The following is a 25,107-nucleotide window of genomic DNA, read 5'->3' on the forward strand; positions in this document are numbered from 1 at the left end:
AGAGAATATATTGCTAAATAGTCAGGATAAACCCATGAGCACAGGGACAAAAGCCCACTGGTTGCTATTCCTTCACATTCAATAACTGCCTTGTGTTGATAAAAGATGTCATCCTAATGTAAAACCACATAACATTTACAGTAGGCTTCCCCACAGTTAAGGTTCTGGCAGCTTCCACTCATCTAAGAACTGCAATGGGTCACTCAGCCATTTTTGTAATTTTTTCCAATCCCTCAGAAAAGGGATAGGGACTAGAATAGCTCTCATTTCACCCACAGCCAGTATTTCACCAGTCTTTTAAGAACTGGCTCCTGCTGGTAAGAGCTAGCACCTCCTTCCACTACTTATCTACCTCTGGTTATGAACTGGGGACATGAACTGTTGCTTCTTTCATACAAGTATTTTATTGAGGGGAGAATTAAGATAAAAACAATAATCTAAAAAATTACTGTTTCCCTTTTATTACCTTTAATTTTTGCTTGGTCTCTTCTGAAATGCTGCCCTTTGGAGAAAGGAGGGTGGGAGTGGGTGGAGTGACAGTGATCTCAGGTGGAAATTTGGTGACAGATGAAGGTATGAAAAGCTTTGGCATGTTGGGCAGAATGCGAGTTTTTACTCGGGTGCCATCTGTCTTGTTCTGCTGACTTCCCAAAGTCTGTGAACTGGAGCTGAGTTCAGGCTTGGAACTGGAGGCTAAACACAAAACAGCAAGGAAAAAATATGTTAGGAAGTTATCTAGGATTTCAGATGTCAAAGAAGAGGGTGGAGTTCATTGTTAGATGTAAGGCAGGCTCAAAAGGCCTTTCTTCAAGCCTTGCAACAACCAAAGCTTAGAACCAGAAAAAAAGATTGTAGAATGACAACTGGAAACCAACAGTAATTAAAAAAATCTTACTGGATGTCAGAAACCCAACCTGCCCAAGCACAACAAATGGTAGTGCAGCACTGGCCATCTACATCTACCACAAACACCACCTTCCCACTGGGTCAGATGCAATCATCTCCTGTGTCTCCATCCTGCAATGCAACAAACAAAGCTCTCCTGCTTTATAGGAGCCTTCATTTCCTCCACCCCAGCCTTGTCTCTGCAATTACAGAGAGAGCAACTCCTCAACAATCAGAGAAAAATCTATGGTGACACTTGTGAAAATGTCCCTGTTACAAACCCTGCCATGATCCTGCCTCCTTGGTGGGCTCATGGCACTGGCTCCCACACTGGTGAGCACCATTCCCACATCCCTCCCCAGTGCCTCAGCCTGGGGCCTCTACAGTTGCTCAGAGTGTTTATTGAATACATCCCACAAGGATCCAGCCCTTCCCCAGGCACCATCACATTACAAAATTATCTAGACACAACAATAACCAGGAGATGACAATGCTGCAGTGTTAAAAACTGAGTATTTGTTAAAAGAGATTTCTTACTAATAATGCTGCTTCACATGGAATGCAAATTATTTTTTAGAAACTATATAAATGGTAAGACCAGAACCTTTCTCAGTCTGGTAATAATGACAGGTGCTCATGTACATTTTTTCAGATCCAGTATTGTCAAATCCATCTCTGCAGATATTAGGAATGGACATGGCCACTTACACACAGCAAAATAAAATGCCAGCTTCCTATTGCTAACCTAGAAACAGGCAGCAGCAGAGCAAACTACTAAGGGATGTAAAATTGAATTGCATGTTCTCAACAGCACACAGGAATGTAAGAGCTGCCACAGCAAATGAGGCATGGCTTTCCATCAAGGTCAGTGACCCATCTCCATGGGCAGCCAATCCTTCCAGACAGTAATCAGACACAGGATGATCTGCTCTCATAAATAAGGAAAAACAAGATACTCCAAACATGAAAATCTAGATTATGCTTGCCTGAAATACCAGGTTTTACATTTTTTTCAATTAAAACACCAACTTCTTCTCTTGGGAAGAGGGCAGAGGAGGGATAGAACACACTAACTGCTGTAATGCTGGTTTTTATGTTTACTTAGACTGAGTCAGTTTGGTGAAAAACCATTTCCTTCTGCTAAATATCCCAATAGTGCAATCCAAACTGTTATCATACTACCCCATATAAAACTGCAATTAAAAGAAAAATTCTGCTTTAAAGGATGAACAAACTACATTGCATGAAAGCTGGTCCTGGAGGTTTTTTATCTGGCTTTGCTGCCATGGTATTTAGCATGCTGGACATGCAGGAACCACAATGCCCACCAAGGGATGGGAGGGCTCCTGCCCAGGAAGCTCAGGCAGTGCCAGGAATGCATCAAACTCTGCAGTACCTGACTGCAAGGCAGGCAGGGAAACTGAGGCATGCCAATCCAGCTGTCCAAGCAATCAGTGCCTACAGAGGATGCACAGCTCACCACCCCATTTCAGAATTGCCTGAGGCACAGGAAGCTCCTACCTGGGGTACAAACATGTCCTGAATTTGTGCTGGGCACGGGCTCCACGTGCCAGCACACAGGCTCTGGCGGTGGCGCGACCGTCGCCATTTTCATCTGCTGACAAAGCCGGGACTCCTGCTGCTGGAATCCAAGCCCCTCCAAAGGCACTTCAAGCTCTTCTTCCTCTTTAGTAATGAAATATAATTCACAGATTAAGAGACATCCTGATCTCTCTCCTAAGCCTCAATCCTTTTGCTGTCTAACCAACAGGTAGAAAAATCCTTTTAACCCTTGCTCTGTTTCTAAACCGTAACATGACTGAGTGAAATGAAATATTGGCAAGTTAAGATGGCAAAAGCAACTTTTTCATATTAGTGCCATCAATTCAAACTCTTAAAAAAAGGTAAACGTCATTTAAAAAGCGAAGGAAAAAAAATTTTGAGGTTGACATTTTGTCATCTCTGCACATCTGCAGAAACACAGAGAGCTGAGCATGAGCTGAGCTGGGAGGGCTGGGAGGAAGAGCTGCAGAGCAAAATCCAGCACCCTCAATGCAGGGCCAGCTGTGATCAGTGGGGCCCTCTCTGATCTCCAGCCACAGTACCTGCTCCACTGAGCACAGCTCAGGGCCAAGGAAGACTCATTACTGTCAACATCCCCTACCAGGGCCAAATCCATTGCTCATGAAACCAATATCAAGTGATCCTGAATGCCCACTCTTCACTGATACATCCACTGTACCTCTATAAATAGATCAGCCTAAAATTCCCACCTTCTGCTATTCTAGAACCTGGGATGTTTGGAACTCAGAATCCAGCCTTGTTATGATGTACCAGCTGTAGCTGCTTTTAAAGGAGTGCAGTGTAAAACCAGCTTTCTGACACGCTGGGCTGCATGCTGTACATAGCAGGAGTCATCTTCACTGAACTACTGAAACCTGCCAGTGCCCTCGTGGGGCAGGGCAGTGACCCTTTCAAGGCTATGGACACACAAACAAGCTCTGATTCTCTGTTAAAAATGAAGACATTCCTCAAAAAACAAAGGGCTGCCTAGCCTAATTTGAATCACCTCCTGTTTCCACAGGCTAAGGTTGCACAGGCAGCTTTCATGGACCAGCACATGCAGTGGATAGTCACAGTCTCACTTGCTCTAAAATTCTTTGTATGGCAATGCTCTAAATTAATTTGGGATTTTGACCATGCAACGTCTTAAAAAGGAATACATATTTTAACTTTTCTTCATTGGAAAACTGCTCCCACCCCCTCAAGTGTTGAAAACACTTCTCCATCTCCACCAATATAGAGAAGATCTCGGAATTTACCATGGTAATATTCTCCTGTACAAGAGTTCCCCTTGCAGAAACTGCTTCAGAAAACATCACAGCTTAACAGTCTGATCTACGCAGTTTGAAAGATGCAACTTTTAAAAAGAGTTATCATTTCTATGGTTCTTGAATAACCTGTATGAAAAAAGCTCAGGAAAGCAGGCTGCTCTTTCATCCACTCATTTTCATAGGTAAAGAAAAAGCCCCATCATCTAGACTTGTAGCTGAAAGCTGACATAACCCTTAAGATAAATGAGACTGCTTGTAGAGAAATGTCCAATAGCTCCCAAAAAGGAAAGGTCACCCACTACAGCCCAGTTCACAGGCAGCTCCTGTTCTGAGATATTCCACTCACTCTCCAGCACAAAATGGAACAGCCTAATGCAGATGAATGTGCTTGTCATTCTCAGCACTCTCCTGCACATTTCTCTCTGGATACTTCAAAATACAGCACTGGGAGTAGGAAAATAATACTTGCATCTGTACATGTATTAATAGACCAAATCAGCTGAGAACAAGGCAGAAGGAAGGGCTTAACTGTAGGGAGCTCGAGTAGGAAAATCCCAAAGTGTTGTTCCCTTCTGAAGAAGCAGAGGACAGCTGAAGGATCCCTGGGTCTGCTGCCCTTTCCAGCAGCACACAGGGATTTAACCCCATGCTGCCAAAGAGCAGCCCCAGGCCAGCACATCCACATCCCATCCCATCCCTGGATCCTATCCCTGGATCCCATCCCATGGATCCCATTCCATCCCTGGATCCTATCCCATGGATCCCATCCCATGGATCCCATTCCATCCCATCCCATGGTTCCCATCCCATGGATCCCATCCCATGGATCCCATTCCATCCCATCCCATGGATCCCATCCCATCCCTGGATCCTATCCCATGGATCCCATCCCTGGATCCTATCCCATGGATCCCATCCCATGGATCCCATCCCATCCCATCCTATGGATCCCATCCCATGGATCCCATCCCATGGATCCCATTCCATCCCATCCCACAGATCCCATCCCTGGTGCTGACCACAGGCTGCAGTCTGAACCCAGAGCACTCCCACACTGACATGGCTACAACAAGATCTGAATGAAAGCAGGATGAAAATGATGATGATTTCAGATTACTCCACAAGACAGAGGAGAAGTCAACTCATTCTCAACTCACTCCAGCCCTCCAGAATCACCATCTTAAGCAGGGTAAGTACTAACAGAATCTTTCTTATCCACTTATTAACCCAGAATACAAACCAGTCATTAACTTAGCGGGTACAGAAATACACAAACAAACTGCAAATGCTACAGCCTCAACTGTACTGCTAACTGAGAGCAGTTCTGTATCTACTCTACTACTTAACTACATTAGGGACTTATTAGTTCACAATACAGAGTAAGAGCTCTGATTTGCATTATTATTTAATGACAAAACTCTACTTCTTATGCTGATTACAATATTTGTTTGATTGTAAGATATATCATTGCTTAAACTGATTTGCTGTACTTTATTTTAACTAAATTATGGCCCACTGACAAAAGCTCTTTTGAGCAGCCTAATTCTAGGAAGATGCTACTAGACTGGTATCAGTCTGTGCTCTCTCAAGAGCCATCAGCATCCTCATACACATCTCCATCTTCCAGAATATATTTCTTCAAGTTTGGAAGATGCAGTTTTACAGTGCAGTAAAATTAGATTTAAATTGGAATAAAATATCTGACAGCAATTTTTAATGTAGAAGTGAATAGAAATGAAAGGGCAGGAGTCCAGCACACTGTGCATTTCTATCACTGCACTTCTAGAAACAATATTTGTTAATATTCTATCAAATGTGCCTTTCAGTACAATAGAAATCAAGAAGCACTGTTAATCAATCCCTTGCTGTCAGAGATGTTCAATACAGTTACAGAATTCTATTTCCTGACTGGGTCATACACTTTATTCTTTCAGGACTGTGCAATTTTAGGTTTTTTATTTAAATAGAAACAATACCATTCAAGTGACCAAGTTAAAAATAAAGTTAATAAACAAAATATTTCTTAGACTTCTTGAAAATAGCAAGAATTGGTTTTTCGGTGTACATATCATAATTTATACTTTAATATATTGCACAGATATTCGTTCCTTTTTCATTACAGACAAAAATATCAAAACAAGGAAGGACAATCAAGAATAAACAGCTGGATCTCCTCATTATTTGTCCAAAACAGATTTCTGAAGAGAATATTTTAATATTTGTTTTGAGGAAGATGCTGTTAGAGCCCTGAACATAATGTCCTAGTTCTTCTAATAAAAACTTTCCCCAGGGAGGTAAAGACTCCACTAACTCGTGAGCCACAATATTCTGCACAAGTGTGAGAACACCAGAATACAAGTGCAGCACATTCTGAAGGTGTTCAGAAGCTCAGATTTAATATCAGTTAATAAATCTTTCAGTATTACCCTGTACTTGTACTGTCTTGGCAGGTTTTCAAACATTAGCTCTACAAACCCAGTTGAAAATCAAACCAGTTTCTGAAGATAGAATATGCAAGAAGCACTCGTCCCCAGGTGAGGATGGGGCAGTGCTGTACTCTGGAGACCCATTTAGCACTCTCACAACACAAGACACAGAAATTAAGCACACAGAGAAAAGCACAGATTTGCAATGCACGTCACTATTGATACTGAAAAGTTCCTCTCCAATCGAGCTGCATTACCAGAATTTTTTTTTTAGCCTTCCCTTTCCCAACAGCTGCCTAAATCCATATAAAATAGTACACGACACAGAAAGAGGGACATCATACCTTTCAACATCTCCCTGCTTTAGTGAGGAAGAAACAATTCAATGCAACAACCTACTCCAGCTTTCCTCTCCAACCTCTTCCCACTTGTTGCCAGGGTAACCAGTGTTTGCAGATGCCTATAGCGGGCGCCTGGGTTCATGACTTCATCACAGTTAATATCCTCTCCCAGCTCCTCAGCACAGAATGCACACATGCATTCATCCACACACTATCAACACACTGATTACACAACCCTGCAACCGCTCCTGTACCCACACCGCTCGCTCTGCTATTCTGCTGCACAGAAAAATCCAAAATAACGCCGGCAAAAATAATCCCTTGGCAATTTGGAGATGTGGAGAAAGTTTAAAAGCAGTGCTAGTGTAAGCAGTAAGCAGCTGCTCTGGTCCCTCTGCACTGAGCACTGACTGATTGGATTGCATTGTGCTGTCAGGTATGAGGCATTAATATGAGTGTTATAAAACATCTTGTATGGAGTTGAAAAAAATTCTTTAGTCATGCTCTAAACCTCTAACATTACAACTGGAAGCCCAGAAAATGTGACTAGCACCTGGAAAAAACATTTTCCAGTTTCTAACAGAAGCAGTTTGAAGTATTACAGCACAGATATGTTAAAGAATACAGGCAACACAGAGTGCATGCACAAAGCACCATTTCATTATGGGAAAGAAGAAGGAGCTGAGCTTTGAACTCCAGGACAAAATATTAACATCATTTCAAAAGAAAATACAAGGAAAAGTGAACAGACAACAATCTCAAGTGCTTAAATAAAGCACTTAAAAAGGAGAACATTTTTAAAATATATTTATATATTTATATATATTTTATAATACATCTTTTTATGTATTCCTTTTTAATGTACTTGCACCACTTGCCTTCATCCCTCTGCAAAACCCCTTCCCCAGCAGTTCCCTGTGTCAAGACAAAAAACCTGAAAACACATCAGAAGAATTTAGCTGGTTTGTACTACCTTGCCTTCCAACTGCTTCAAGAGATTGAATCCTGTGTGCCTCCAGACCCCAGGAAACACTTCTCCTCCTAGTCCCAGTAACAACTGGTTCACTCTGCACTGGTGGCCACCCACAGCACACATAATTCATTTGCTGTACAAGGCTGGGAATATTTGATTGTTTTTCCACCCCATGGAAACACGTCTGATCCTTTGCTCCCTGACATAGTGGAGGAAGTATCTTACCACATTTCCAAGGAATAATACTAATGTGAAAACAATTCACTTTCTCTATTCCATCAGCCTAGCTCTCCAGTGTGCTGGGAATTAATACAGCTTTTTTCCCCACACAGCAGTTGCAAAGGCCATGGAAAGCCTGAATTTGAAGGAGCTCAGAGTTTCCTTATGAGCTGTGCTACCAAGTCAGCAGAAAGACTGCACTGGAACAGGGGTTGGCTCAGCTGAGCAGAGTTAAGATGCAGAAACACAGAAACAACAGAGCCTTTAGCCATGAGGTAGCACAGCAGCCAGCCAGGCTACCTCGCTCATCACAGCATGTGGCAGGTACACTTGGTAGCCTTGCTTTCTCTACATTCATTCCAAATATCCTGCTATTAAATTTATTTCTAAAAAAACACTGCCAAGTGCCTTTAGTGCATATAGCTGTAGAAAGAAGTATTTGACTTGAAATGCCAAATGCAGGAAATTACATTCAAAGCTGACACACAAAGTCGTATGTTAAAAATTAAGCATTGGAGTAATTTTGGAGGCAAAAAGCTGCAGAACACAAGTTCTGTTGGTCCTGAAAGAAAAGGAATTGAAGCAGTCTGGTGAGCAGAAGTTTGCAGTGCAATAGCACAGCACAGTGCTATATTTATATCACTAGGTCCTGAGCAGGGAGAGTGTACTGTACAGTCAAATGAGACAAACCCCAAAACTTCCTAATGCTGAGGTCAGCTGTCACAGACCATGAACAGCCTGAAATTTAAAATGGGTGCCTGCTTTGAAAGTGCTTCCTGGAAATAGTCCCTGGCCCATGCTAACTCCCAGATCCCTCCAACAGCCCTGCTGGGGCCAGTGTGCCAGCAGAGACAGAGAATTCCTGTGTCTAAAACCATTTCCTGCAACCACCAGCTGTCCTGGAGGTGCAGAAACCTGGCATGCATGTAGCTAAAGAAAAACCCTGAAGTTCAATCCTTTCTTTTTTTTTTTTTTCAAACAAAACTTCAATTTAAAAGAGCAAACAATGAGCCTAGATCAAAAAGACAACAGTTTGATAATTCAAATACATGAACATTCAAATGGCTTTATCAAAACACAGCTAATTGAAATTTGTTTCATATCTGGCTCAGCAAGGACACATCATGTGGAGAGCATCACAGCAGCAGCTGTGGACAGGAACAGTCATTTGCAGTCTCCTGCTTCTGGAATTTCTTCAGGAGTTGCCTAACAAAAGCTGTAAGAGCTTCCCCTTAGCATCAGGATTTCACCCTCCTCTGCCCTGACAGCCAGCTAAGCACAAGGAAATTAGCAAAAGCAGCTGGCAGAAAAATCTCTCAAGTGAATGTAATGACACCCCACAATTTTCTAAGTACTTTGTAAGCAACACAATACCTGTGCAGAGGACTTATAACTACATCTCTCTTCAGTCTGCCTTTGTGCAGGAATATATGTAAATTTTATGCTGCTGACAGCAATCTAAGACTAGTGAAACTGAACCATATTGCAACCATAAAGCATTGCTACCATGCTCCTTGACAAAAATCTGCAAAAAATGTGTTCCAGTAGTGCAAGGCATCCACAGGGCAATGGCTCTCCAGGATTTTCAGGGAGATTTAAGAGTGCACAGGGCTAGAGAGGCTGCTGGAGCACAGACCTGCCCTGAGTGCTAAACCCTGGCTTCAAACCATCACCTCACCTGCCTCTGCTGGCCCTGCCCTGCTTGTTCTTGCTGATCCAACATAGGTACACAAAAATTATGACAGTTTTAATGTCAAAAGATTTTCTGCACTACATTGGAATGAGTAAATAAAACTTCAGGAATCTGCAGTGCACATATCAGAAATAGACATTAAGTGTACTGAACAATTCTTGTGCAATGAGTTTGTTTCGACAGGAGGTAAATCAGCACAATTTCCAAAGGGAAGAGGAAGAGCCATCACTGACTGGTACTGTCTGAGCACTGCAAAAAGGAATTAAGAAGTCATTCACAAACAGGAAACCCCTGCTGACATTCAGCAGTCGAGTTGTTTGCAGAGTGCACCCATTGTGAAAAATAAAAAGCTTCACAAAAAGCATAGATGAGACATGGGGAAGTGAGAATACCAGAGCCAAGGAGGCTGAAGCAGCAGAGATCAGAGAGTGCTGCAGAGCTCACTGGGGAAGCCTGGCTGATCCCCACTGGTGACTCTTCAGTCCCTCACAGGTGGGTGGGCAGGAGCTTCTACCCCAGCATTTAAAGATGCTTTAAAGCCTAGGAGAGATCCAGCCTTGGGAACTGAGGAAGAGAGCTGTCAAAAACCAGAACAAGTCAACAAGTCAACACTCTCCTCAAGAAATGGAGGAGAAAGCAGTGAAAGTAAGATGCACACAAGTGCCACAAGACAGCAGAGCAGAAGAACACATGCATTGAAGAGAGAAGCTCCACCTGAAGGGAGCTCACACCAGGCCACAGGTCCTTGGCCTGCCTAACTTTTCTATTTCATCTTTTTTTGAGTCATCTGTTGAGAAAACTCTGTGCTCTACAGCACAATTTTGAATTCAACAGAAAAAACAAGGTAAAAAAACCTGACTGCAATTAAGAGGGTTGAATGTTACTACTTATAGTAATTAAAAAAATTACTATAGGTAATTTAATTTAATTTAAAAAAATTTGAATTGAAATGCATAGTTAAAATAAGGTATGGACAACGGGGCCAAATACCTTCGTGTAAGAAGAAAAGTTGTCAAAACACTGAACTACAGGCTCCTAAAATCTGTGTTTTCTTTTTTGGAAATCCATGACAAGCAATCTCAGGAGCCACTGAGACCAGTATGAGGTTAAGCTCAACTTCTGATGGCAAAGTACAAGCTCCATTATTTCACCCAGGAACAAGAATTATTTCACCATTCTTTCACCCAGGAACAGGAATTATTTCACCATTCTTTCACCATTATTTCACCCAGGAACCAGAATTATTTCACCATTCTTTCACCCAGGAACAGGAATTATTTCACCATTCTTTCACCCAGGAACAGGAATTATTTCACCATTCTTTCACCCAGGAACAGAATTATTTCACCATTCTTTCACCCAGGAACCAGAATTATTTCACCATTCTTTCACCCAGGAACAGGAATTGTGGATGCCCACTGAAGTTTGGTATCCAGCAACTCCAAGGAATGGAGGTGGGCCCTTGTGCCATGCAATGTTTTAATAGCAGAGGTGCTGCCAGTACAGAATGATGGTTTACATTCTCTGTGGTGATGCCTTAGGAAAACATTCAGTTCATTCCTCAGTCTTCTGAGAACCCAAAGTCATGCATCAATTGCTAAAATAAATTAAGTTGCAGACTTCAGGGTAAAGATGCTCCTTACACCTCACAGCTCTCCTGTGACTCCAGCACCCAGTTATCCTACAGGGTGAAATGTCACATTCCAACACTCCTGAGTGTCACTGAATTCCTAGGATTTCCCACTTCAAAACCCTCTTTACTTGGAACATTTGCCTTTCAAGGATTCTGCAGCTGCCTGCACACACTCAGACAATTTAACTTCATTGCTCTCTGTGCAATAGTCTGCTCCTCTTTCCACACAACTGTCCTCTCTTGTATTTATTTCTTGTGCTTCTGAAACTCTCCAAGTTCTACAGGCTGAACTATTTTTACACCTCTACTTCCCCTGTTGTGCCCATTTCACAAATATCTGAAATTACAGCAGGATATTCCCATGGCTTATGGAGTGCCACTTCCCTGCACAACACAAGGAATTGTCTTCCCCAGCTTTGAGTTTCTAACTTTGGACAGCTTTATCATGACCTTGCTTTTATATTGAACTGCTTAGGCCATAAATGGACAAAAAAATTAATAGTGAGGAGTCTTCTACTTGGATTTTATATTCCAACTTGGTAAATAGCTGGCTTTAAGCAAAACACAGAACTTTAAATAATTCCAGGTATAAAAACCTCCTCTTGGTATCAGAACTCAAATGTGAATGTCTTCCTGTTCATTCCTCATAAAAATCATTATTGCAATAAGGACAGCCAAGAAGAAAATGTCAAGATTTTTCAGCAATTTAGAGCCATGTAATACTGGAACAGTGTGACAGGCTGGAGGGAGTTTACCTTAATTGTCCTATTTTAGCTTCCCCAGAGAAATGTTAGGCTGAGCTAGGAAGGCTCAGAGTCCCAAGCACATTTTTACCCAAATGTAGGAAGGTGTTTTGCTGAAACTGCCACCATCACCCCTCTGCTGCTGGACTCCATCTTGCTGGGCTCTGCACCATTAGTCATGCACCAGACAAAATCTCAGGAAAACATTTACATCAGAAATGAGTGGCACAGCATCAACAATGCTTGGAAAAACAAATCCTTTTCCTGGGTGAAATCAGAGAAAATGAGAGCAGCTAATACTCTCTGATGTGGAATACTTCCACGTGAATAAGTAGGTACAGGTAGAGGTTATGAGACAAAAGAGTTGAGAACAGTTTACTCTAAAAATGGGAGGAGTTTTTACCCAAACAGAACTAAAGGAAGGCAGATGAAAAAGGGTTGTAACAGAATGATAACTAGCTCTTTGTAGAGAAGGTGGATGCAAAGGCAGGAGAATTAAAAAGAAAAGAGGAAGAAAGGACACAGCAGTAATTGGTGTCTCTCTCAGCTAGAGAAATGACCTGTCAGGTAGGGCTGAGAGCCAGATACAACTCAGGCATTCAGCACTGGGCTTTGGAGACAGAGCCTCTTGATGTTCAGTTTCAGGGGTGTAATTCTGGCAGCTAACCCTTCCCTCTCCCTCAACCAAAATGATGGAGAGAAACCATCAAAGAAGAATGAACAATATCTACTCTACAACCTTAACGAAGCCCAGAAAGCCAAAAGATTACAATAAATGTTCCAATCACTGCAACGTGGCCTGGGGAGTTGCAGAGAGGAAAGCACATCAGAAATGCTTCTGAGTTCTGTTTGAAAGCCACAGAATGCCTGAGTTCTTCCCAGCATTGTCATTCCTACACCAGGCTCCTTAGCAAGCCCCTAAGAGCTTCACAGAGGATTCAGTTTTTCCTCCCCTGTTGTCTCTAGGCACAAACCCAAATTACTCCCTGCTGAGCAAGCCAGACAAGACATCTCATGACACCAGGCAACTCCATTCTTTTGCTTCCCAAGGAGAGTAACAAATGTAATTTACACACAGACTAGGCCATTCCTTCCTCATCACTCCCCTTTTCTCTTTTCCCTTCCTAAGGCAATCTCTCCCTGGAACTGTGAAAAAGGAAAATTAGACAATACAACTGCTAGATGTTAATACAACTGCTGATACTAGATGTTAAATTTCAGTTTTGTTCTGTACTCAGAGATTAGCAAATTGGGAAAACCTATTTCTCCCTAACTTGCTCTTCACTGCTGATGAATTCAGACTATGTGCATCCAAATAACAAGGCTGATTACATAAGGAAAGAAATGACATCCAAGGAGTACAAAGACAAAAACTTTACAAAGTCACAACTCCAAACTAAGAAAACCTCCTGTCCCACAGATCTGGACACTATCTCCACTGTCTCTTCATGCATCATTTTCCACAATACCTGGTTTAGATGTGGTTCATTCATAACTTTATCTGGGCTCCCCTGACTTGTCGAAGGCATTTTGTGAGTAGTGCTGGGCCCAGCCTTGTAAACAGATGGAGTGAGCACAGGCAGCAGCAGATGCTTTTTCAGACAGTGCTTCTGCTAAAGCTGCAACAAAGTACAGCCTATGGCAGGTGCTGTGCCACCTTAACGTGCACAGAGTCCCACAAATATTGCCAGCCACCTCCTTGGGCAAGTCTGAAATTGGGTCTGATCTTACTTCACTCCCCAGAGTGGATCAGCATTGCCCAGCACAGAGATTTCTTTGTGTGCTAACAAGCCAGCCTGCCATGACAGCACTAAAGCAAATGACAGCATTCTCATTTGTTCTTTCCTCATCTAGGAAACTGTATAGGACCAATTACATAATACAGTCAGCAACAAATCCCATAATCATGCTATAGAATAAATAACATTTGTTTGGCTTCTTCAGTCCTTTCCTGTGCTCTAACCTGGCACATAACCACACCAGGGCTATAAATAACATATTCCAACATTCTGGTCCTGTCAGATGCTTCTTTTCTGCAATGTGCAACATAATAGTGATGATAAGCTAACTTTGTAGACCGTGCAGAATCTTGTTCATCAGTGTTATGTAGCTCCACACTCACATATGCTGGGCAGTGAGAGCTGCACAGCTAATTATGTTAATCAAGCACTTCTAAGACAGATTTAGGCTGCTCACCAGTTTATTTTAATTGTAATCACCTTACCTTACATCTTTTTAAATGTTAAAAGAAATGGATCCTCAACTCATTGAAGAAAGCAAAATAATTTTCATTTTAATGCTGCTAGACACTTCAATTCTCTAAAAGAGATGACTATTTTCAGGCTGCTATTTCATGATTTCACACACAAGTAACATGGAGTGGTCACTCTTTTAATCCATCCCATAAATTAAAGTATTGATTATACAGATCCACTTCAGGATCACAACAAAAACCTGTGTAGCCTCTCAAAGGTGGTGCAGTGATGAGAAAAGGGGACAGAATCAGAGCTCAGGCACTACCTCAGCAGGTGGAATCTGATCAGAGGGGGCCAGAAGGAGCTCCCTGGCTGAGACTTACCAGGAGCAGCATCCCCCATGCTGGGGGCAGCCTCTGTGCCCTGGCCCCGCGGCTGCTCCGGCTCCCGCTGCGGCTCCGGCGGCACCGAGCACGCCGAGGACGAGGAGGATGAAGAGGAGGAGGCTGGCTTGGATTTGGAATGCAGCTCGTTCAGTCTCAGGAGGTTTTCAGGAGTCACAGTGTCTGCATTCACTGGGGTGGGATGCAGTGTGGCTGGGGCTACTGGGAAGAAGCTCTCCCGGGTGTCCTTCGGGTGCTTTGGGGTTGTGGGCGCTTCTCCTGTGGCCTGCACAGAAAAGGGGCAGCAGTGAGAAAAACTCTGCAGGGCACTGACTCTGTGCTACCTGCAGGCAACTCATCTTATGGACAGAAAACACTCTCTTTAAATGAATATAATAGAACAATGACTCAATCACTATTCCAAAGAAATCTTTTCTCCTTTATGGATTATTTTTCTGTTCTTTATTGCCTGTTTATCAAACTAGCACTTGAACACTTATTCACATTTACAAAGTTTAATTTAACACATCCCTCACAACATAACATGCTTCCCTGAACTCTGCAATTAAGCATGAGTTACAATCTCCTGTAAACAGAAACATATTTCTTTCATTTAAAAATACATTGACAAGTGCTTGACCTGAAAAAACAGATCTGCACTGCTTTAAGAGACTTTGCAAATTATCACAAGAAATAATTCTTAGTGAATGATGTGAGAAGAAATGGAGAAAATAGAAAAAGTATTCACTTGTGAAATAAGAGATGAGCATAACTCCAAACCATAAATTCCTGACAAGTGCAGAACTGAGAGCACTGAGGTCCAGCTGAAGCAGGCTCAGGCAGATCTGCTGCCTGTGCACAGCAAGAGAGGCACCAAGAGCAGTGCTCCTCTCCAAAGCCATGCTAAAAATTGAGTGCAGTGCCATTTATTATACAGACAGAAGGTAGAAGTGGGACATAAATTCACCAAAGAAGGGAATAAAAGTCCCCATAAAATGAATATCTTCTCTATAACTTTTATCAGTAATCAAATAAAGTATTCTTGCTTGTGAGGCCACAGAAAGCATTTATTTTACACTCTCTACAGTTTTCAGTTAATGGAGATTTATTGGATCATAAAAGATGCAGTCAGATAGAATTCTCAGATGTTTAATTGTTTGCCTCATACCTCTAACAAGAAAAAAACGCCTCATTTTAAGCAGGGTGATAAGAGTAAGAATGTCTGAAACAGAAGCAGGATTCAGCTGTCAAATGTAAAATCAAATTGGGCCCTAATGTCCTAGATGACCAAAGATTTATTACAAAGCCAGAAAAGTCAGTAGAATTTCACTGAGAGAACAGAGCAGCTTTCAGGTGGAGAAAATGCATACTTAAAATTCAAAGGTAGAGAGCACACAAGTACATTTAAAAAAAAATAATTGGCAGAATGTATTTTTGAAGTTCCTGAACTTGATTAATCAATCTCTAAAAAGCATACAATTAAAACCTGCCAGATTCTATGTGTACACAAAAAAAAAAAAAAAAGAAAATTCAGCAGCTATATTCACAACAATTACCACACTGGATCAAAAAAGGTCTGTTCTGCCTCTGAAAACAGCAAGTTTCTGGTGCTTAAAGCATCAGTTCCAAAACTAAAGGTCTCAACACACAAATGGGATCACACAAACCTGGAAATGGAACTGCAGGAGCAAGCCTCAAGCTAGAAGTGAGATCACTTGAGGAAATGTTTTCAGCTGTGATTTAAAGGGAAAGCCCTTCACACCCCTGCACTTCATTAACTTGCATAATGGGTGATGTAGAACCTGACATTTCTGTGCTTGTATTGTATCCAGATTTTCTTCTGGAGAAACACAGCAAGGTACAACTTAGGTACATAGATGTTAAAAATGGATCTGCACCTCAGATCTCTACAAAAATGCACAGCTATTTGCAGAGCCAGAAAAGGGACATTTGGAAAGTAACTCAGCAGTATTTGGATGGAATTCAGATGAAAAATGATTCGAGAGAGTGCAGAGGTCTCCAGTCCAGCTTCCCAGCTCCATCAGCTCACTGGGGCCAGGGCCAGCCCAGCCCAAACACTGCCAGAGGAGGAGATTCCAGAGCCTCTCCAGTCCCTTTCCAGTGTTTTACCACCTTCCCAGTGAACATTTGTTTCCAATCATTTCATCCAAATTTCTCTTGCTGCAACTTTAAATGGTGCCTCTTGTCTGGTTCCTTCCTTTCTGCTGAAAATCACAATTCTGTAACCTTATTCTCCATTATTCTTCTTCTCACCAGGATGAAACATCCCAGCTCTTTGTCCAGAGAATTGAAACATTTTATTTACAAAAAAAAATTTATTTACAAAAAAATAATAAAGCTTTAAAAATAATTAAAAATAATAAAGCTTAAAAAACATTTTATTTACAAAAAAATAATAAAGCTTTTAAAAGAATTAAAAATAATAAAGCTTAAAAAACATTTTATTTACAAAAGAATAATAAAGCTTTTAAAATAATTAAAAATAATAAAGCTTAAAAACCATTTTATTTACAAAAAAAATAATAAAGCTTTTAAAAGAATTAAAAATAATAAATCTTAAAAACCATTTTATTTACAAAAAAAATAAAGCTTTTAAAACAATTTAAAAATAATAAAGCTTTTAAAACAATTTAAAAATAATAAAGCTTAAAAAACATTTTATTTACAAAAAAATAATAAAGCTTTAAAAAAAATTTAAAATAATAAAGCTTAAAAAACATTTTATTTACAAAAAAATAATAAAGCGTTTAAAAAAATTAAAAATAATAAAGCTTAAAAAACATTTTATTTACAAAAAAATAATAAAGCTTTTAAAAGAATTAAAAATAATAAAGCTTAAAAAACATTTTATTTACAATAAAAAAAAACAAAAATACAAAAATAATAAAGAAACGTGATGTTTCTGATTCAGGAAAACCATGACCAAAAATTCTAATGTGTAGTCAAAAAGTGCAGCCTTATACAAAAGAAATCAACACCAAGATTATTGTGTTTATACTTTAAAGGGAATTTTCCAGATGTGGCCTGGTGAAGAGTTGTCTCAGGCTGCTGTAAACAGACAGGTTCTTTTCAACCCAATGAAACTGAGAGCTTGGGAGGAAAAACAAAAAAAAATCACACACTGATTTTGGTTTTTTTTTCAAAAAAGGTGGTGGGAGTGGAAAAGAAAAAAAGAGAAAGCTCTCTTTAAAATCAGAGCCAAGTACTAAAACCCCATTGTTGGTTACTGTGCACTCTGCAACTCCCAGAGCCTTAAGAAAAGGGATTTAAACCTGCTTTGTGTGTTTTGACTGCACTCAGGAACTGCAGCCATCCAAAAGCTGGAAGCACAAAGCCCAGATTGGAACCACAGTGAGGCCCAGGTTCTTTACAAGATTTGGGGTTTAGTGTAGGGCAAGAATGCCAGCACCTCTGATCAGAGCAGGTGATGCTACCCACACCAGGCAGCTCAGGGAATGCCACCAGCTCCACTGCTCTTATGGGGCCACATTTCATCATCCTGCAGATCTCCAGGAAAACAGCACCTAATAACACCCAGCTGAGAAAGAAACCCAGGAAAACTCAGCACAGCAGCCCTGGATTTACCAGAAGCCTTTTGTTCATCTGTCTCTACTGCTAAACCACCAGTAAGGCACAATAAAGATTGTTTTCCACAGCAGACAGTAGGAAATGGAGAGGCAGTGACAAACCTTCCCCAGTGTTTTATGTGGTTTCTCATCAGAAGATTATTTTTTAGTTTTTACTAAGCTGTGGTACTAAGCCAAATCTCAGTCACTTGTGACTCAGAACTTCTCCTTTTCCCCCCTCCAATCCATCTCACCACACTCAGTGCCTCTGTTACCACCACTATTACAGAGTGCCTTTAGTCACCAAGAAGAAATGAATATTTTCTAACATTTCATGTTACTTACAGCACATGTAATAGAACTGAATTAAGATAAAATCTCTTATCTGATTTCTTCCTGTCTTTCATTGTAATTACAGGTTCCTCTAGTCAAGACTGGACTTCCTTCTAGATTTTTTAAAAAGCATGAGGTCCTGAAGGGTTTGCAGCACTACTTTTGTATTGACTACTATATCAAAGTGGATGGAAGAAATATTTAAGGCTCATTATTAATATCCAAATGAGGTGTCATGGATGATCCACTGCTTCCATAAAGAGCCCACTATCTTAATTCTCTTTTAAAAACCTAGCAAAAACCGTTTTCATTTTGAAGAATGTAAAAAGCTGAAATGTAAATGAGTAACTAGGATGGATGCCTGTGTGAATATTGTGACTATTTCTGACTTAGGTTACAAAATCAGTCTCTTTATTTGTTAGAACCTGGACTATTTCAGCACTCTTCTCAGAGAGTTCATTCAGCTTCACAGGTGATGGACAAACCCTTCCCATGCTGAAAGCTGATGTAAAAACAAGTAAGGAAAATGCTGGAAATCCAGCACTGGGACAGCCTTTCTTTCACCAATAAAATTATCAGCAAAAGTGCAGAATTTTTTCACAGATGTTACTGGAAAAAATAGCTCCCTACAGTTTCCCAGAGAGGCACTTCAGCAGCAGCTAAAAGAAATCCAGCATTAAGATAAAACATGAGCAAAAATTGACTTTGCAGCCTGTGAAATCATAAACCAGAGAACCTGACCAAGGGTCTGTTTTTACCACACTTGCTGTTTTTAAAAACCACGTTTTGAAAAACAAAGAAATCCTCCAGCAACCTTCCCACTCCTGCTTTGGGGAGAGCTCACTGCTCTGTGGCTGTGGGAAAAATTAACAACCAAATGTTCCAGAAAGGGAAAGTGACAGCTTTCCCAACAAAAGTTTCCTAATGAAAGATGCTGGAACTGCAACTGTTACATAACATTTTCTTGTGATTTCTTTTTTTTTTTTTTTTCAATTACTCCCATGCCTGAGTTTAGCACTCTAGTGGGACTGAAGTCAGAACCCACCTCACACAAAGGTGTTTATTTTTAAAGGACACCAGAACATCCCCTATCACACAAACTGCCTGAACAATTTGCTGGCCACATTCCACAGTATTACCACTCCAACTTCTGCTCAATATTGTGTTTTAATTAAATTATGCCTGTCCATTCTTTTTTTTCCCCCCTCAATCTCTCTACAGCAGCATTTGAAATAAATAACATTTGGAAGTTTTCCTCTAGGTGCATCACAAATAGCAGCAATATCCATGATCAGGATCCTGAAGAACCTTTTCTTTCCCAAGACCACTTTTTATACAGAAAATAACAAAGGTTTACATACATAAGATTGAACTTTAGCCTAATTAAAACCCCCATTAACACAAATGCAAGCAGGGGCTCAGTGTCCTGCAGCCATACTACAGCAACACTTCCATACACAAAAACATCATTATTGCACCAAGAGAGACCAGGTAGCAGGATGAAAAAACATTAATATACAAAGTAAAAGCTAAAAAGTGTCTTTTCTTTCCTTCATGTTCACTTAATGATTGCTTTCTGCAGGAGACAGAAGGAGGAGAGCTGTTAATTATATCAAGAATACACCTCCAGGATAGAGTGAGAGGGGGATGCCATGGCAACTGGCAAATGCAACAGTGAGCAAAATGGTCACCCTTTGGTAGGAGACCATGAAAGAGCTCGTCCTTTTGTCCCCCCCATCCCCACCTCCTCCTTCCCCCTCCTTTCTTGTCATCTTTGCTGCATTAATAAAGCATACAGACAACTCAGGAAAAACAACTTTTTCTGTAAGCAGTCTCTGACGTCTTGATGTGCAGGAAGAAAAGATGAAAATTAGCAGCATGTGGGTGGAACAAAAAGGGGGAGAAAACACATGAGGTAGAAGATGATTATTTTCTAATTATTTAATATTCTCCTAATCTCCTCCCATTCCCAGCAAAGTGCCTTTACAGAAGGCTTTTAGCTGTTTCCTGAAGAGAACAGCTTGGTGGTTTGTTGCTTTGTGGGTTTTTTATAATGTGAGAATTTGAGAAGAAAACGCTCTAGACACCCAAGGCAGTTCAAAGAAGTCACTCTCAAGTTTTCTCCTTGAAGAAAAATGCCTGAGAGCCCATGTCACTGCAGTGCTGACTGCATTCCACAGCAGAAGGGGAAGAATCCATGGGAGTGCCCTCTAGCTTCACTCACAGCAGAAAATGTTTTCCTTTCCAAGTGCAATATCACATTCCCTGAGAGGTCCCATCAGCAGAGCCCTGCTCCAGAGTCCATCTGAGCTTCTTGTGTGTGGGTTCAGCACAGCCCTCACAGATCAAACCCACCAATGACCCCAGAAAATTCTTCAGTATGAAATTGTGAATTCAGACTACTGATCACCAGCCCTGGGAAGGAGTAAAAACTGGTGGAAGGAGAAAACAAGACCTCAGTTACCTGTTCTGACCTAGGGAAGGGCAGGAAGAGCACTAAAGCAGCACCTTTATACTACAACACTTCTATATAAAACAACACTTTTCTATCACAACAGCAGCAGCAGAACTTTATAAAAATCAGGGATCACCCTGGCAGCCTGCCAGGAGCCTGAAAGGCTCATTTGCATAACCTGATTGTGTTTGTAATAAAAGTCATTGTTTTGATTCTGGTAGTAGCTTCATGAAGCATCACTTTTAATTAGAGCTGACACTGAAATCTGCTGATGTGTTTTGACTGGAGGTTGACAGAGGGAAATGGGGAAAGCACCTGGAGTTTGGCAGCAGCCAGGGGGAGAAGGTGGCCATGGCTGTGCTCCTGAGGAGGAGGCAAGTGAAGCAAAAGGTGAAAGGGAGAATTTGGGCAGCCAGAAGCAAGCAGGGAGAGCTCAAGGCCTGGCAGATGGAGCAGCAAAGAGCAGTTGAAAATTTCCTTTCTCTCCCCGACACTTCAGGGATGGAGTTGGTCCCAGAGCAAGGATTTTTTGGCTAAGGCAGCAGTGAGTCTTAAATAACTCAGCAATGTTGAAATAGCCCCTTCTCATGACATTTGGATGATATACTATACCTTGAAGAGCCAATAGAAATTTCAGCTCCTACAACACTACCCGTTACCAGGGCTTCCTACAGAGCCCCAGATTCTCAGGGGTCACAACCCAGGACCAGAGACTCAGTGGCATTTTGGAACTTGGCCTCTGAACACTCTTGTATTTTTAGAGATGTTAAATCCAGCCCTGTGTGCAATGTTGATTTTTACAATGTTTTAAAGTATTTGTTTTCTATAAATTCAGTTCTCAGGATCAGTGATACATTAGATCCCAACACACAACCACAGAGTTTTAACTGTCTTGACTTTCAGCACTGGTGAAAGATGTACTTTTAGTTCTAAGGAATTTAATATTAAGTCCACAGTAATAAAAATACCTTTTCAGATTACAGGAACACAGAAGACAGATGGGCTCTTAAACTAAAGTATCTCCACATGCATGTATAGAATATTCTGTGCAATACAAAGCTTCACCTTAGCTTGTACTGCAATAACTTTCCCATGTCAATGTGTCCTTAAGAGCATAAAATGAAGGATTTCCCAAGAGCAATTTCAGGCAGTCAATGGAAAGGTCTATTAGGAATTCTCTAATTCTCTAGAATCCTCAGCCCTGCCAGCATGTCCCCTCCTTGGTCCTCAGGACAAGGCATTAAGTACAATGCTGGTTCAAAATCACACCAGTCTGCCTCAACCTTTCCTCCTCCCTCAACAAGGACTCCATTTCCAGGGACCATTAATTTCATAGAGAAAATCACAGTTGGCAAGACTAAAAATATAACTCAGAGCAACTGAGATGACTGCTTTCAGGATCTCTGCAAATCTTTCAGATAACATTCTCAGACAGAAAAATCAAAGAAAAGAGCAAGAAACCTTCAAACTGCTGCTTCCTCAGAAGGTCAATTAATCTCCAGGGTAACTTTAGTTACTTGATTGCTAAAGATCCAGCCACCACCACTGGATTTCAGCCCATTTGATAGGTGCATATCAAAAGTCTTATTCACACTTAAGAATTTAAAGGGAAAAGGACAAAAACTGGAGGAATGAATTACTTTTGGCCACACCTTTCTCCACAACAGCATTAATATCAGCACTTAAAAATGTTGCATCACCACTCTGTAAAGTGTGAACCAAATTGTGCTGGAGTTGATTAATATATCACTAAAAAAATATTAATATTGATACTGAAAGAAATGTCCCAGCAACTTACATAGAACATCATTTCATATCAATTTTTGGAATTGATGGCAAACACTCCAATTTCTCCAGTCCTCCAGGAGCACTGGAACTTATCATGGCAAGGTTTTGTACCTCTGCATTTTCTGCCTTCTTCAAAGCTTCTTTCTCAGCCACTTGCCATGTTTTTAGCTGATTTTGTAGGTGATGTGCCTCTCAATGGCTCAAAACACTCCTAAGAACTAGAGAGGATTTCTGAAACCAAGTCAAAGGGTCACAGCCTTGCCAAGCCATTAAAAAGATTAGATCTGCTCACAGAAGTGTAAGGACCCACTTTGTCCAGCTGCTCTCATGACTGCTCTATTGTTTCCTGCTTGTGCCTGGAGAGGTTTTAACATTGTTGTTAAATATTTAGGTTAGAAACTCTGACTGCTCTGGAAGAAAGTTGAAAAGCCAGAATTTAAGTAATGCCTAATTTTAGTAGCAAGTGAAAACTTTCATAAAGAAACAATATAATGCCTGCAACTTTAAAATACAAGAGCCAGCTGAAAAAAGACATATTTCAAGGTGGATTTTATGCTTTTTTTTTCTTTTTTTACTGTCAATTTCTTGGGCTAAGTGACTGAAGAACCACAGGCCCTGCAAACCCACTGAAACCATCCAGGAACAAAGCATTTCCCCTGCTGCAGCAGCTCTGTGCATGACATCATTTGCTTACAGAAGGCAAATACTTGCCAATTTTAAATAAAACAGGATTCAGTCTGCTGAAAACAGACAGATGTCTACAAGAGTGGCTATTCCTGTGTCTCCACACTAATTCACAGTGCTGTAGGAGCAGCTTCACACAGCTTGCAAGATCCTGCTAGGAGCAGAGCAAAATGAGAGTGCAGGATGTAATAACCTCGTTAGCTGGGACTGCTTCCTAAGAGGGAAAGCTTCCAAGTGCAGCATGTGAAGGGGCATGTTTTATTTCAAGTGATTTAACAGGAAATCTTAGTGCTCCCAGTGCTGTTAAATACTAGCTCACCTATTGTCACTACTCTCAGGATTAGTTTGTGTGCAGCTTTTTCACCATTCTCATGTTTTGCCACATGCCTGAGTGCCTGGAGACTGCTGGAAAAACAGGAAGAGCAGTGACATTCCCAGAACCTTCAAGAAAGCCCAGCAAGGAATTGGGTTGATAAAGGAGAATTTGGTGAGTGGTTTTTAAAAAGGTGAACACATCCAAAAAAAGCAACAGTAACATTACTTTTTAAAGAAGCTTTCTAGCAAATTCTTTTTATTTTGAAGTCATAAATCACAGTGTGATGATGTCTATTTTTTCCCTAAAATAAACTAAAAAAGGTTTACCATGCTGAGCTAACATTTATTTATTAAAAAAATTTAAAACCTGAAACACCAGACTACAAGCAAGCCAACACTTGTACTAAATACCTCTCTTGACATTTCTGTTCATTCCTATAGTTCAATGGAACAATGTTACTGACTTCCTGAGGGGCACAAATTGGAGAAAGTTACTTCCATGAAAACCTAATAAAGAAAAAAAACCTACCTTTCCTCTTACATCCTCTCCTATTACTCTGCTAAGAGATGCACTGAACAAAAATTTTAACTGAACAAAAATTATGGAAAATACAAATCTAGTAAATTCTTTGGGGCTGCAAAATGAACAGCAATAAATATGTCATTCATCCAGTTTTCTTCTTGGCCTTGATTTCACATTCAGAACTGAGAAATAATGATCCATTTACAGCTATTATAATTGTTTCCTTAGTAAACCCAGAAACTACAAGCTAAAAACAAACTGAGTAACAGTTTGTTTTTAACAGAGTTAAAGAAAATCTATCTGGTATCTCTGGAGCAGAGTGCAATGCCAGCAAGGCAAGAGCTGATGAGGTTGGAGCCCTTAGGGAGCAGAGAGAAGTAATTACCATCCATGAAATGCTGGGCTATGCTGTGGACATTAGGGAAATTGTAGTATGCCATAAATATTTCAATTTGAAGATCATTTGGGGTTTCCCCAAAAGCTTTTGGGCATGAAAACAATCCTGCAAGCCTGCTATAAACAGGAGCACTGACACTAATGAAGGGATGATCTTCCTACTAATGCAGATGGCACCAGTGCAAGGAAAGTGGGCATTTCTAGGTGCTGCAGACACTCAGCAACAGATTTGTCTGTACAGACTCATAAAAGCAGCACTCAAAGGTTTCAGAGCTTACCTGTTTCTGTGCTGATGCTCCCATATGCACCTGGCAAAACTTGACTGCCTGTTCGAGTGCTGCTTCTTCATCCACCTGAACACAGAACCACAACTAATGAAGTCATAATTACTTAGCTCATCTATAAATCTAATTAAATGGAGATGAAATGGGGATGTAGAGCATGGAAGCAGCAGTTCTACAGCAAAATGCTGACCTTAAATTATTCAGGAGCACATCCCCAAAGATAAATACCCAGCTCTCTCAATTCAAACTAACATTTAGCTGAACAAACACCATGTAAGTGGTACTACAGCTCTTAACTAATTTCAGAAATTTAGTTTTAAAACATGGAGAAATCTACTCCCTATCCCCAGCAGTGACCTTGTCAAGAGAATGGTTCTTTGGGAAGGTTTTACACAGATAAAGGGCTTGGTTTAGCAA

The 25,107-nt window shown here is 40.8% G+C and overlaps 1 protein-coding gene across 3 annotated transcripts in view; it reads right to left on the reverse strand.

The window, feature by feature from the left end:
• CABIN1 (calcineurin binding protein 1) overlaps window positions 1-25,107 on the reverse strand; it is a 121,537-nt gene that overhangs the window by 1,435 nt on the left and 94,995 nt on the right. For 2 of the 3 annotated variants that reach the window (XM_077187722.1, XM_054645692.2), the window contains exons 34-37: window positions 24,685-24,759; window positions 14,326-14,611; window positions 2,407-2,571; window positions 467-693 (exon numbers count right to left, since the gene is read on the reverse strand). In XM_077187722.1, the coding sequence (XP_077043837.1) occupies window positions 467-693; window positions 2,407-2,571; window positions 14,326-14,611; window positions 24,685-24,759 (753 nt within the window). The remainder of the gene's footprint in view (window positions 1-466; window positions 694-2,406; window positions 2,572-14,325; window positions 14,612-24,684; window positions 24,760-25,107) is intronic. The other variant, XM_077187723.1, reaches the window with a different exon arrangement.

Source organism: Agelaius phoeniceus, chromosome 18 (assembly GCF_051311805.1).
Source record: "Agelaius phoeniceus isolate bAgePho1 chromosome 18, bAgePho1.hap1, whole genome shotgun sequence".
NCBI lineage: Eukaryota > Metazoa > Chordata > Aves > Passeriformes > Icteridae > Agelaius > Agelaius phoeniceus.